At 35.9% G+C, this 13,910-nt stretch overlaps 1 protein-coding gene across 3 annotated transcripts in view; it reads left to right on the top strand.

Annotated features, from left to right (window-relative positions):
• Positions 1–2,459: 2,459 nt before the first annotated feature.
• ppip5k1b (diphosphoinositol pentakisphosphate kinase 1b) overlaps positions 2,460–13,910 on the top strand; it is a 47,443-nt gene continuing 35,992 nt past the window's right edge. Inside the window, exons 1-9 of one of the 3 annotated variants that reach the window (XM_067435941.1) lie at positions 2,460–2,612; positions 8,274–8,670; positions 8,755–8,947; positions 9,393–9,483; positions 9,572–9,657; positions 11,770–11,924; positions 11,991–12,092; positions 12,166–12,327; positions 12,425–12,546. In XM_067435941.1, coding sequence (XP_067292042.1) covers positions 8,524–8,670; positions 8,755–8,947; positions 9,393–9,483; positions 9,572–9,657; positions 11,770–11,924; positions 11,991–12,092; positions 12,166–12,327; positions 12,425–12,546 — 1,058 coding nt within the window. In that variant the 5' untranslated portion in view covers positions 2,460–2,612; positions 8,274–8,523. The remainder of the gene's footprint in view (positions 2,613–8,273; positions 8,671–8,754; positions 8,948–9,392; positions 9,484–9,571; positions 9,658–11,769; positions 11,925–11,990; positions 12,093–12,165; positions 12,328–12,424; positions 12,547–13,910) is intronic. The other 2 variants (XM_067435942.1, XM_067435943.1) reach the window with 2 other exon arrangements.

The raw sequence follows: 13,910 nt of genomic DNA, 5'->3' as shown, positions 1-13,910 counted from the left end.
GTATTATATACCCTTATTAGTCATATACTGCTACATTACTCTTACACTTTACATAATACAGTATGAAGTTTAAATATTGTACAATTATTACCTAAGCTAGCTTTTTAGGGTTTATATAGTTAAATAATAGATGTATTATTTTTTAATAATTAATGCATTTATTATTTTACTATTGTTGTTTTTACAATTTTATAATAATTAATTGTATTATTATAAATTATATATAGATATTAATGTTTGCCGTATGGAAATTTATACTTTAAAAAAAAAAAATATTATTCTTTTAAATGGATTTATATTTGTTATAATTATTTAGCTCTATGTTCTCTAAAAATACTAACAAACAATAATTAGACCTCTTTTTTTCTCTGGTTTAGACTTAATTGTCTGCTATATTTTTGGAACAATATCTAATGTGAAAAGCACTACAAATACTTGTCCACATTTCAATATCCATTTCATATTTTTCCATTAGTGATACTTATCTCTGGCGTCAGAAACATTCTCTGGACTCTGGGGAGACTTCAGTTCACCTCACTGGAGCCAGAACTGCTCTCTTAGTCTGGGCATCATTACATAATCTCAAGCAGGATGGCTGTGTGTGTGCCTGTGTGTGTGTGTGTGCCTGTGTGTGCCTGTGTGTGTGTGTGTGTGTGTGTGTGTGTGTGTGTGTGTGTGTGTGTGTGTGTGTGTGTGTGTGTGTGTGTGTGTGTGTGTGTGTGTGTGTGTGTGTGTGTGTGTGTGTGTGTGAGAGAGAGAGAGAGAGAGAGAGAGAGAGAGAGAGAGAGAGAGAGGGAGACTTTGTACAGGTTTTTCCTATTAATCTGAACACTGATAACTGATAACTTAGAACATAAAAGCTCTCTCATTTCCCGACATATATAGCCAAAAATGTTCATTTAAAAAAATGTCATTGAAATAAGACATTGCTGTCTTTAAATTAAACTCAAACTGCTTTGGATTGTGTAACAGATATTTAAAAATTGATATACAAAATACAAGGATGAAACCTAATACTTTTTGAGGCATATTGCACCATGGTGACTAATAGTAAGCAAGTTTTTATTGTAGTAAGCATACAGTTTTGCTCAAAAGTTTGCATACCCCTTTTTTAATGATTTTAATACTTTTTTTTTATATAATAAAACTTTTTTTTTTATATAAATTTGTAATATATAGTAAAGCAACAGAAGATACTTGCATGTTTCCTGGAAGAAAAATTAAGTACAATTTACCTTGATCTTCAAATTCAAGAAGTATATGTTTGAACTTTTTTTAATAGTTATGTTTGAGTCCCTCAGTTGTCCTCGATGTCAAAAGATGGATCTTAAAATCATACAGTCACTGGTGGAAAGGGTTCAAATATGCAAAAAATGCTGGAAAACTGAAGAATCTGCATGACCTGAAAGATTTTTCTGAAGAACATATTTGGACTGTTTAACTGATCAGAACAAACAATGGACTCAAGAACAACCATCACAAAACTCATAAACAAAAAACAGCCACGAATCATCCTAACACAGTATTAAGAATCATGTTTTTATTTTTTTATTTTATAAATTCAGCTATTTTTTTTGTCTTGTGGACTTTGTAAACATCTTTTATGTAAAATATCTTATTCAGGACAGCACTTAATAAAAAAATAGCCTGCATTTTATATGATCCCTCTTATTTTGTTAAAATCATTCATATTTTCCAGATTCTGCAAGTTATGTAAACATTTGAGCAGAATAGCCTAGTATTTGTATAAATGGTCATTTTAAAAGTGGGACTGGACTGTTAGCGTGATTTCAAACGTAATATATAAGGCCTCTCAAATATCATGACCAAAACTTAGCACAACACATTCTAAAAAATAGTAGACTGTCTAAAAAAAAGAGTTGTTAAACAGTTGTTAAAATAAAATGAAGTTATGACAACTGAATGACAACAAGCTACATTGAGTTAAAGGAACTTAATAATTTGTAGCATAAACACAATTTTTTAAGTTGATTACTCCAACAACAACAACAAAAAAGGGTTGATCCAACTACCAGAATTGTAGCCCTGGTACCAATTAATCTATTTCAGTTCAAATCAACAACTATCATAGTAACTTACATGCTAACATACCTTATTTAACATGTATATTTAATGAACAAGTAAGATACTTTTCGCTGGCATTAGCGCAGTCATTGCTTATAGTGTGTACCTTATTGAACTCTTTAGCACAATGATAACCACTTACAGAAACTCTTTTAAATGTCAAATATAACAGCATTAAACACTTAAACACAGGTCTTTAACACTTAACAAATAAATGAACGCTTAATTTCAACATTTATTCTCCTTATCCAGTCCTATGTAAAGCATTCATGAATGGTAGGTCATGCTCCTTTACTATTATTTCAAATGTCAGGCCCATGGTGATGGCCAGGCCTTACAAAAGCGGTTGTTTCGCCCGTCCTGTAGGTGGCAGTCATGTGTGTGAAGTTTCCGTGTCCCAGAGCACGAAAGACAGCTCTTGTCAAATGTTTTCTGAAGGTATATTCATGCGGCGGAGCTTCAGTTTTGCACTGACAGTAGACGAGGAAGTCAAGCACTGTCCGCCACCGAGTTCCTCTTACAAACAAGTGAGTATCCTTCACTATGGACCATGTCATGTCGCCGTTGGTGTTTCTGTTCATGGTTTAATACTATATAAAGTTTGTGTTTGTAGAGATAGTCTGCTGCGTAAGTTTATATGAAGTCGTTTGTTGAGTGATGGAGCTGCAACACTTGTTTGACTTGCCATTCGCCGGATGTGAAGAGAGGAGGATGTTGCGTTCATAATTCGTTTTGCCCAATATAATCACTCATTTTGTGTCTATAACTCACTTTTGTCTTGTATATTGTCCTTTTACTCGTCATTATGTTTTATTGCATAGAAACGGATTAAATAGAGCATTCAGTTATGAGGTGTGCTGCGACTTATTTTCTCATTGGTCCATCCACCACTGGCATGGCATTTGGGCTTTGTGTTCCCAGGCCTCTTGTGACTACTTTTAAGGTGGTGTTAAAATGCAGCCATCAATCTGACAGCTGCAGATCAGGGTCTCCACACACTGTTGATCATCCTGTGCTTACATGGCATTCTTGTTTGTGGTGGGTAATGTGTGAGATTGGCACTGTGTGTGCTAGTTGCATAACTGTGAAACTAAATGTCCTGAAGATACAGTTAATGGCAAAAGACACACTTATAGGATAGTTCATCCAGGGGATATATAGGATAGAATTGCTTCCTGTAGGACTTTCTGTCTTCTGTGTGATTTAGAATAATAATGTATTCACAGAAGAAAGTCATACAGATTTGGAATGACATGAGTGTGGGTAAACAATGCAAAAAACTTGCAAAAGAATTTTGTGGGATGGACGGGCTGGTATGCTTTGCCAGATGTTTCTAGTTTGATCATACCCCCAGCATGTGTAAGATTTTTTATTATTTAATTATTTCGTAGTATGATAGCATAACAAGGATTCTTACTATTGTCAGGTAATGGTTAACTTGCTAGTTAATTATATACCATGTTCAACCAGTTAGGCAATTTAGCACACTTCATATTCTGCAACTGCAAGCTCATTTGCTTGTTTCTCAATTTTACTACATTATTAATAATTGTGCAATCTATTAATAATTACAGTAAAGCATTAACTTGAATGTCTGCACATTCTTGCACTTGATTTGTATGAAGAACAAACTTAAAAAGTCAAAACTTGAAATAAATAAATGACATTTTTCAAAATGCCTTTTGGTTTGCTAATGTCTTTAACATTTTCAAAATTGCAAACCAAAACATTCATGTTAAAAAATTAATAAATACATTTTCAAAATGTAGAGAAGTCTTTGACATTTGGCATATTATTGTCTATAAAATATTAAATTGTTAACCAAATCATTAGTGACTTTAAATAATAAATAAATGAATAAAAATATATATATTGAAAAATTGAGTTTGGTTTGCTAAAGTGTTTAATGTTTGGCATATTTCTGTCATCGTCAAGATCATATAGTCACGTTCAGTCATCGGTATACAGTTGTAAGGTTGTTGCAGTTCTGCTGTTGTCCTCTATATCTTAATGACACATCATTTATGACAGACATAACCTGTTAAATAGTGGCAATCTTCCCAGTCATAATAAATGAAATTTACAGGATATGATCTCAAAGGTCATTGGCTCTCTCTGCAAGCATCTACCGGACAGTTAGATTCATCATCATAGGATCGTGTTGGCATGTTAAAAATGTTCTGGCCTCTGGTTTGTTTCCTATGACGTAAGACGGAAATTGGCACCGAGTTGCTCTGATTTGAAAACAACAGATGCCTAAAGGGACAGTTCACCGCAAAATGAAAATTCTGTCTGCATTTTATGTGTCATGTTCATGTTCCACTTTTTCTTCTGGGGAATTTTTTTTTGTCAGTACAATAAAAGTCAATGGGGTTTGGAAACAAGTTTGGACTAGAGATGAAACGGTTACCGGTTTGGCGTTAAACCAATCACAATAAAATTCCTGATGGCTAGTATTACCGCTAATGCCAATTTTATTTGTTGTTTGTTGGTTTTCAATGTAAAACAGTTTTTTTTATTTTTTTTATTTCCAGCACATTTAAAAAAAAACTGTTCATCTTGGTCACTATAATCAAAGTATGACATTTTCATTCCGTTTTGCCTCTAGTTTGGCCCCCATTGACATTCATTGGATACATTTTATGTTCCACACAATAAATGCATGTAGATTTGGAGTAACAAGAGGGTCAGCAAAGTTCCAGATCACCTCGACACAGCAACATCAACTCAACCAATGACACGTGTTTGGGGGTGGCGCTATCTGATTGTCTGACCAATAGCAGATAGAGGCATGTTCAGGATTTTTACTGTATTTTTTCCCCAGTTTTTTTTTTTTTTTTTGTAAATTCCAGGAATGACTTCACATTTAACAAGGCTGTAGAGAGACATAAACATAATGAAATCTGTCCACTCAAGGATGAAAAATGAATAAACATAGTAGACGTTTACATAGTATGTGGTATTTAACATGCACTCAGACACTTACTTACATAGACATGTTTGCATAACACAAAATCTAGATTGCACAGCAGAAGAAGGCAGAAATGTCAAATGCATTTTACATTATCCAAGGTTGTTGTCTGTGTCAAAAGATATTTTTGCAAGCATTCATTACCTCGTTTTGGTTTCTGATCAACCACGTGTTAGATATGTTAAAGGTATAGTTCACCCAAAAAGAAAAATTTCGCCTTCAAGTTTTTCCAAACCTGTATGAATTTCTTTCTTCTGCTGAACACAAAAGAAGATATTTGGAAGAATGTTTGTAATCCCCCCCCCCCACACTATGGTAGTCAAAAGCTGCTGAAATGTGCTAAAACTATCCCTTTAATGTGTTCAAATCTTTCAGAAGGCTTATATCTTTATATTATCTTGTAAGGATATTGGACCCTGGTTCCTTTGTTGCTTTAACTGTAAGTGATAGTACCATTTATTTATGAGTTTGTTTATCTCTGTGTGTGTTTTGCCTGACCCTGGGTCACTGTAGACGGCTTCGTCTCAACTTAATGTTCCCTGTCAACACGTCCACAGCGTGATGAGTTATCTTTGGAAGCCGTAGACCTCAGCATTTGATCCAAGTTTCACCCTCCCCCAGAGTCACCTCTGCCAGGGGCCTGTGGCTATTTATGGGGTCCTAAGTCACATGCAAAGTGTTTGGTATTTGTAGTCTGTAATATTCTCACAAACTGCAAAATATGTAAGAAGAGCACATCAATTTTATATCTGGGTGGCTTAATGGGACTGGGAGGGGCATTGTGCACTTGCCCAAGGATAGTTCGGATTGAATAGAGTGCACTGTTTGTTTAGAGGGATAGCTAGCATGGCATGTACCAGCATGGTATTGAAATATGATATGAAACAGCATATGCATGCAACAGTGCATTCTTTCCCTTGCAGTCAGCATACTGGAAAGCATGGCATCACTTTGGAAATTGTAGGCTAAGTGTAGTTGTAAGACTTGTTTAACTACTGTAGAATTTTTATTAGCATTATTAGCGGAACTTCCTAAGCCAAACGTTACTTTTATTATTCCACATGCACTAGGGACACGAATGAAACCTCAATTCACACTAGCAAAACCTTAAAACACCCATAACACTCTAGTAGCAAATAATGCATTGACTTCCTAGCATTCTGCTGGCAAGATTTCACACACATTTTGTCCTAACAGGGTATGGCCGGTTTTATAGAAAATCCCAGACTAATGCTGCGTTTCAGACGATGTTGGACGTGGGAATTCCCCTAATTAATTGTCCCCCTTAAAGGGTTAGTTCACCCAAAAATGAAATTTATGTCATTAATGACTCACCCTAATGTTGTTTTCCACACCCTTAAGACCTTCGTTCATCTACAGAACACAGTTTAAGATATTTTATATTTAGCCCGAGAGCGTATCCAAGTGTATGCACACTATACTGTCCATGTCCAGAAAGGGAATAAAAACATCATCAAAGTAGTCCATATGTGACATCAGTTAGTTAGATTAGAATCTCTTGAAGCATCGAAAATACATTTTGGACCAAAAATAACGAAAACTACAAATTTATTCAGCATTATCTTCTCTTCCGTGTTTGTTTTCAATCCTCAAATAAAGATTCAAACGGTCATGCACAGCGTATTGTTCTATGATTCGGATCGCGTGTCAAACTGCTAAAATCACGTGACATCCGAATCATTAATCAATACGCTGTGCATGACCGTTTGAATTTTTATTTGAGGTTTGAAAACAAACGCGGAAGAGAAGACAATGTACTGTTAGCGAACATCCAACACCGCCCACATTGCTAAGAGTAACGGTTAGATATGTGAAATATATTATGGTGCGCTGCATGCTGTCTTTTCAATAACAAAATAAACACAACAAAACTGAGAAAACAGCAAGTACTTTTTTTTAATTAACCATAAGAAAAGCATCTGATCATAGAAACGTGGACATGTTTGCACAGGCTCTGTAATTCGGCACCAGTGTTGGGTAAATTACTCAAATAAATTAAAAGTATTTAATTACTAGTTACTAAATACATCTGCAATAGTGTAATTAGATCACTGTACAAATTACTCTTTTCAAAAAGTTTTTAATTACTAATTACGTTTTAATTACTTTCTAAATCTTATATCAACCTCGAGTTAAGCAATTCAAGGTTAGACATGAAACGGCTCTTTTAATTCATTCAAATACATAATATAAAACTACATAAATTACTCTTATTTACTGTCCAAAGTATTACAAATGTGAGAAGGATGCATAAAAACATGAATTTTAAAGTTAGACTTTAAAGTTTGATGTTAAGTTCACTATTAAATTATGTAAAATTATATTTAGTATTTAGTTCAATTATATCAGAAGTAACTGTAATTAAATTACAGAAAAAATAATCCCTTACTCCTACTTTTTTCAAGGGAAAAGTAATTAAATTACAGTAACTAATTATACCCAACACTGTTCGGCACTCTAGCTCATTGTAAAGTCACGTCAAGTTAATTTATATAGCACCTTAAACAATACACTGCTTAATGTTTTCACTCGCAGACATCTGGCCTCAATAGTCTCAACAGTGGAAATGAGCTAAAAAAGATTTCCACGTGAAAGAAGGCGGAGCCACCAACCTATTATGTAATCGCCCCAGACCAACTGTAGTACAAAGGTGTTTACCGGCCTGAGGGAACCTTTTTTTTCTGTACAAACATTTGTTTTGGCCTGATCTTGTTTGAAATGTTGTCACATCAGTTCGTTCTTCGATTTAAAATGCATGTTTGAGCTGTCTTAACTAAAAGCTACTTTTTTTGTTTCAATATATACCCAGTAATGTTGTTTTTTTCTAAGGTACGTTTATAAAAGCTACTTAAATGTCCTAATTGAGCTAAGGTATTTATTATTAATTTGTTACAGTAATTACCTAATATTAATGAATTTATTTTTCAAATGTATATATATTTAATCAAAAATACAGTACAAACAGTAATGTAATGAATTATGTAAGGAATAATTGACATCCGGCCATTGAATTGGTAGAAAAAAATAGTACACCTGCAGCCACAACAGCTTCTCTGGAAACTTTTTTTCAGCTTTCTTAAGAATATAAAGTTCAAAAGAACAGAAAAATATATTTTGTACCATTATAAATATCTTAATGTATCCGTTGCACATAATATAAGCTAATATATTTGTGTGGGATCTTACTTTATTGCAGGTAAGAACAGGAATAGATTTTGTGAGAGAGATCTGCATAAATTCAAAATATTCCTGATTTTGGAAGGATGACACCAAATTTGTAAGGATTAAACACACCATCATTTTCTAAGTCAACCTGATCGTCGAAGTCACTTCTGGAGCCTCACCCAACTGAATTACGCACCTCATCTATCTAATGTTTCCACCCCTGAGCTTCAGCACAATATGGTGTGCTGGGAATTTGACAGTTTGACAGAGACTCGACAGAAATGTCGCAGTCAAGTGGACAGGGGATGTACAACACCGGACTCCCCCGGTTCCTGATTGGAAATGAGGGTGGTGAAGGCAGAGAACTGGATGACAAAGACATGAGGAACATCTCTGGGTCTTACGGGGAGGATGAGGAGGAGGATCAGGTACGGAATTTCTCAGGGGTCAATCAAATTCCTTTTCATTGATCGAAGCATTGTTGAAAGTCATTTGACGTCTTCTTCTATTAGTCAGAACGTCAGATCGTGGTGGGGATCTGCTCCATGATGAAGAAATCAAAATCCAAACCAATGACTGAGATTATGGAGAGGCTCTGTAAGTTTGAGTACATCACTGTGGTCATTTTTCCAGAGGAGGTTATACTCAATGAACCGGTGGAGAAGTGGCCATTGTGTGACTGCCTCATTTCCTTCCATTCCAAAGGTATCTGAATCACACACAGTTTCACATGCAGTTCCACTAGCTTGCAGTCTTGATGTGCCATATTGTCTCAGTTTTATTAATGCTGCTTTCAAAATATGTCAAAATAATTGTATTTATAAGATGAGTGCATCATAAAGTTACTTTTACCATTTGGAAGCTCTTTAAGGTCTGGCTTTTAGAGTTAGTTTATGTCTCAGTTTGCTTTCAAAACTACTAAACTAAAACTTAAAACCTTCCAAATTTCTGGCTAGGCTTTCACAAGCATACATACTTTTAAATATATTTTTAATTGTAATAATATTCCACAATATTACTGTTTTCACTGTATTTTTTATTTAAAAAATGCAACCTTAGTGAGCAAGCATAAGAGACAAAAACATCTTACTTGCACCAAGCTTTTATTGTTAAATAATGTGAATTAATCTTTTTTTTTCTCATCTTGAAGGATTTCCCCTTGACAAAGCAGTGAGTTATGCCAAACTAAGAAACCCCCTCCTTATCAATGACCTCAACATGCAGTATTACATTCAAGACAGGTGTGGTAAATCTTCATGTGAAAAAATCTAGACAAGCAAACCCTGTTTTGTGAGTTGATCAAGACTTTAACTATGCTCATGGCTTTAGGAGGGAAGTTTACAGGATTCTGCAGGAAGAGGGCATTGACCTTCCACGCTATGCAGTGTTGAACAGGGACCCCGACAGACCAGAGGGTAAAGGCTATTTACCTTGGTCGTAATTTTGAAGAAATGTATGTGGCTGGGCCGCATCAGGACCCCCCCCCCCCCCCCCCCCCCCATCTTCTCAGTCTTTACTATTAACAGTTCTTCAACATGAATGTTTCTTCTGAATTTAAACATTCCTTTTTAAACATGAATGGTTCGAATAGGCTTCTCTTGCCTACTCAGGTTTTTTTTTATTGCCTATATATTTTTGAGATTTTTGGATCTGGTTATTCTTCGTCCTTAGCACCTATCAGGTGTGTGATGGTAATTTTGTTTACTAATAAATATGGCCAATAGAAATTAAATCATTATGTAATACTGAAATAATAAATGTTTTTATTTTTATTTAAAATAATAGACTATTTAAAAGCAAGGCCATAACCAGGTCAAACAGAACAGTGAATGAAATTCTAGGTCTAATTCTAGTTGGGAAATAATCAATTTGGGACTATTTGCAAATAAGGTTTTTCGCATGAGTGAATAAATACGTACATTCGCTGCTTATATTTGAGTTCCTCTAGTAGTACTTTTAGTAAATCGTCTCAAATGTTCAGAGATCTAATCTGCTCATATAGTTTTCTTCATTAAAATGTTCATCAATGATTGTATGTTAAGAGCATGGACACGTTGCATTTTGTGTGCATTTGTGTGTGTGCAATTTAGTTTTGTGATTTCACTGGAAAGAATAGTCTCTCTCCGCAGCGGCATTAGGCCTACTTGATATATTGGCGGTCCGGCGAAACTCATTCATTGAAAAATGTTCCGCGATGCAAAAATAAGTGTGTTAAAATTGTTATTTATTTTTTTGCGTAATTAATCTTTATTAACGCGTTAAAGTCCCGTAATTAATTAATCTTAATTAACGCGCTAAAGTCCCGGCCCTTATGTACCGCGGTACCGACCGCGATATGTATTGAACTGTGGACTAACTGTATTGTTGCATCTCTAATATATATATATTAGAGAAGAGATGCAACAATACAGGTAGTCCACGGTTTAATACATAACGCGGTTTTTAACCACGGTTTTTCGATTCGGTTCGTTTTTTGTATTTTTTTGCTATTCTATTATTAGGCGACAGCAAAAAGGTTAAGAAGAAAATGTTTTAATTGCAATACTCTTTCTTTATTTTACTTAAAAGACCCTTACTTAAACTTAAAACTTTACCTAAAAAAACCCTTGTACACATTCCCAGTATATTGTATAATATAAAATAAATATATATAAAGATTTACTGTGGCAGCTCAGAGATGTACAGTAGCATTTAAGTATGAAATTGAATGAATAAATGTAGGCTAAAATTAAAACTACATAGTCTTCAATATACAACATTTATTAAAATCTACTGTATTAAAGGTCTTTTTTTTATTAACATCATTTTAGAGGTGAACTGTCCCTTTAAGGACAAGCAGTTCACTAGGCTGCTGCTGTCAATTGAAGACCTGCTCACATCTCATTGTCGCACCCGATTTTACTTTCACTTTAGACATAACCGACTTTGTTTAAATGCTAACCTTGTGTGTATTTGACAGTATTAGCACAGTAAGACTGTCCAGTAATCACGTGTGTTTGACAGACGTTTAGTGCGTGCGCTCAATGCAAAACAGTGCATGCATTGAACAGTCCGTGCTTTGCCGGTTAAACATATCATTCTCTTGGATGCATGAAAGGTTCAACCGGCAAGGCTTTAAAACGCGTCTAACACCCCCTAGCTTTAGTGCATATGATTGGATATTTGCTCATATCAGCGCGTAGACTCACAGGCACACTCAGAAAGAGCCAAAATAAACTCAGAGGGATATTTCAAACGGAGGCAAATGGAAATAATTAATTAATTGCAAAATCGAAAAAAACGCAATTCACCAGCACGTATCGAACCATGAATGTCGTACCGAACAATATTATATATATACTTATTTTACAGTGAAAAAACTAAAATATATTGTGTTTAGTCCCCCCAACAGATTCTGCATCCCTAATATATGAACTGTTATGATGTTCCAAACACGTATGCTGTTTTTTCCTAGAAGTTCCTCATAGTGTGTACAGAAATACCCTTGTATTGTGAAAGATTGTGACATTTTGACTTTGCGACATCAGAGTGTAACCTTGTGGAGAGCGAGGACCATGTGGAAGTGAACGGGGAAGTATTCCATAAACCTTTTGTGGAGAAGCCCGTCTCCGCTGAGGACCACAATGTCTACATCTATTACCCAACCTCGGCCGGTGGGGGCAGCCAGCGTCTCTTTAGAAAGGTACAGAACTGCACATTTTTTATGACTTTAGATTTTTAGGTCTGGAGCTCATACTGTCTCCTGTAGATTGGCAGTCGGAGCAGTGTGTATTCCCCTGAAAGTACTGTTCGTAAGACTGGATCTTATATCTACGAGGAGTTCATGCCCACAGATGGCACAGATGTTAAGGTATCTATGTATCTTATGTCTAAACATGAATTTGGTGGTCGGATAGTTTGTTTATTCCTGATGGATCTTGTAGGTTTACACCGTAGGGCCTGATTATGCTCATGCAGAGGCCCGTAAGTCTCCTGCCCTGGATGGGAAAGTAGAGAGAGACAGTGAGGGGAAGGAGATCCGCTATCCTGTGATGCTAACCGCAATGGAGAAGCTCGTGGCCAGAAAAGTGTGTCTTGCATTTAAGGTAAGCCTTGCAAAAGAAAAACTGTTTTGTCAAGTAGCTAAAGGTTAAGAATAATAATGAATTGAGTTTTTTGTCTCATAACCTCTTTCCAACCCAGCAAACAGTGTGTGGTTTTGACCTACTTCGAGCAAATGGCCACTCTTTTGTTTGTGACGTTAATGGCTTCAGCTTTGTAAAGAACTCCATGAAGTACTATGATGATTGTGCCAAAGTTCTGGGGTAGGTGAAGCCCTGTTGCTGTCGTCTTGTCTGTGGTAACTTAAAAATCTCCTTGTCATGCAATCTACATTTCCCAACTATATTAATCGCATAATATCAAACAATTTTGCCCTTTCATTGAAAGTCAACACATAATCATCAAACAAACACTCAGTTCTTTCCTGAACTAATCCTTAAACCATTCTAAACTTGTTTTCTGGTCTCCCAGCATGGTATGGCTGGTCTGTTGACTGGATTTGGAGTGGTTTTGGGCACTTTTGAGCTGACCACCTACTGTAACTAAACCAGCTAAACACTTGGCAGGCCCTATTTTAACGATCTGAGCGCATGGTCAGAAATGCATGGCGCAGGTGCACTTAGGTCACTTTTGCTAGTTTAACGACGGAAAAAAAAACGTCCGGTGCGCCATGTGCATGGTCTAAAATGGTTGTACCTATTCTCTTAATGAGTTATGGGTGTGTTTTGGGCGTAAGTTGCAATAAACAAATCATAGTCTCATCTACCATTCCCTTTAAAAGCAAGCTGCACTTGTGCCATGGCGGATTCGCTATTTACATTGTGGAATTTGCGAGCGGAAATGAAGACACGTGCCAAAAATGCGCCTGTTTATTTGCTATTTAAACAACATGATGCTTATCTGGCTATAACCAGATCAAGCTCAATTTAAAACTGAACATTAGTCTGGGGAGTCTGCTCTGTATTCTCTACTGCACAAGAGGGAGGGTAAACAAGCATTATTCAAATTACTCTATACTTACGCAATTGGATAGTCCTTCAACCAATCAGACCACAAGAGGCGTGATCAACAGGCATCGACCCATCGCTTCTCTATCTGTCATCGTGTTAAACTTGCCAATAGCTCACCAGGTGGATAAGCCAGTCTGTGATTGGTTCCCGCAAAAGTGCACAGAAGCAGTAGAAATGAATGTACAGGTTTCCAGACTGAGTTGCAGGCCGAAATCAAGTTGCCGCAGATCAGGCAGTTTACTTGTGTTGTGTCTGGTGTCGCATTGCGCCGGATGTTCCCATGTCCTGAGCCCTAGGAGTTAAAGGGTTACTTCAGCGATTTACCATATGGCTTTGTATCACTAGAAACCTGGGAGTATATTCGAATGATCGTGCTTAGAAAGAAAGTGAGTGTTTGAACTTCTCAAATGATTTTCTTCTCAATACATTTTCTGTCTTTTCTCATTCTATAAAGTACCAATTTCAAAAATAACTTTACATTTCTATTACATTAATGACCCAGTTTAAATACAAACCCTTTAAGGCCAGCTTAAACCTGCTTAGACCAGCAAAATATTTTACATTTATATAGCTCTTTATAGAATACAGATTGTTTCAAAGCAGCTTTAAAGTAACAA

Source organism: Pseudorasbora parva, chromosome 25 (genome assembly GCF_024679245.1).
Source record: "Pseudorasbora parva isolate DD20220531a chromosome 25, ASM2467924v1, whole genome shotgun sequence".
NCBI classification, from domain to species: Eukaryota; Metazoa; Chordata; class Actinopteri; order Cypriniformes; family Gobionidae; genus Pseudorasbora; species Pseudorasbora parva.
This window is presented reverse-complemented; position numbering and strand designations above follow the sequence as displayed.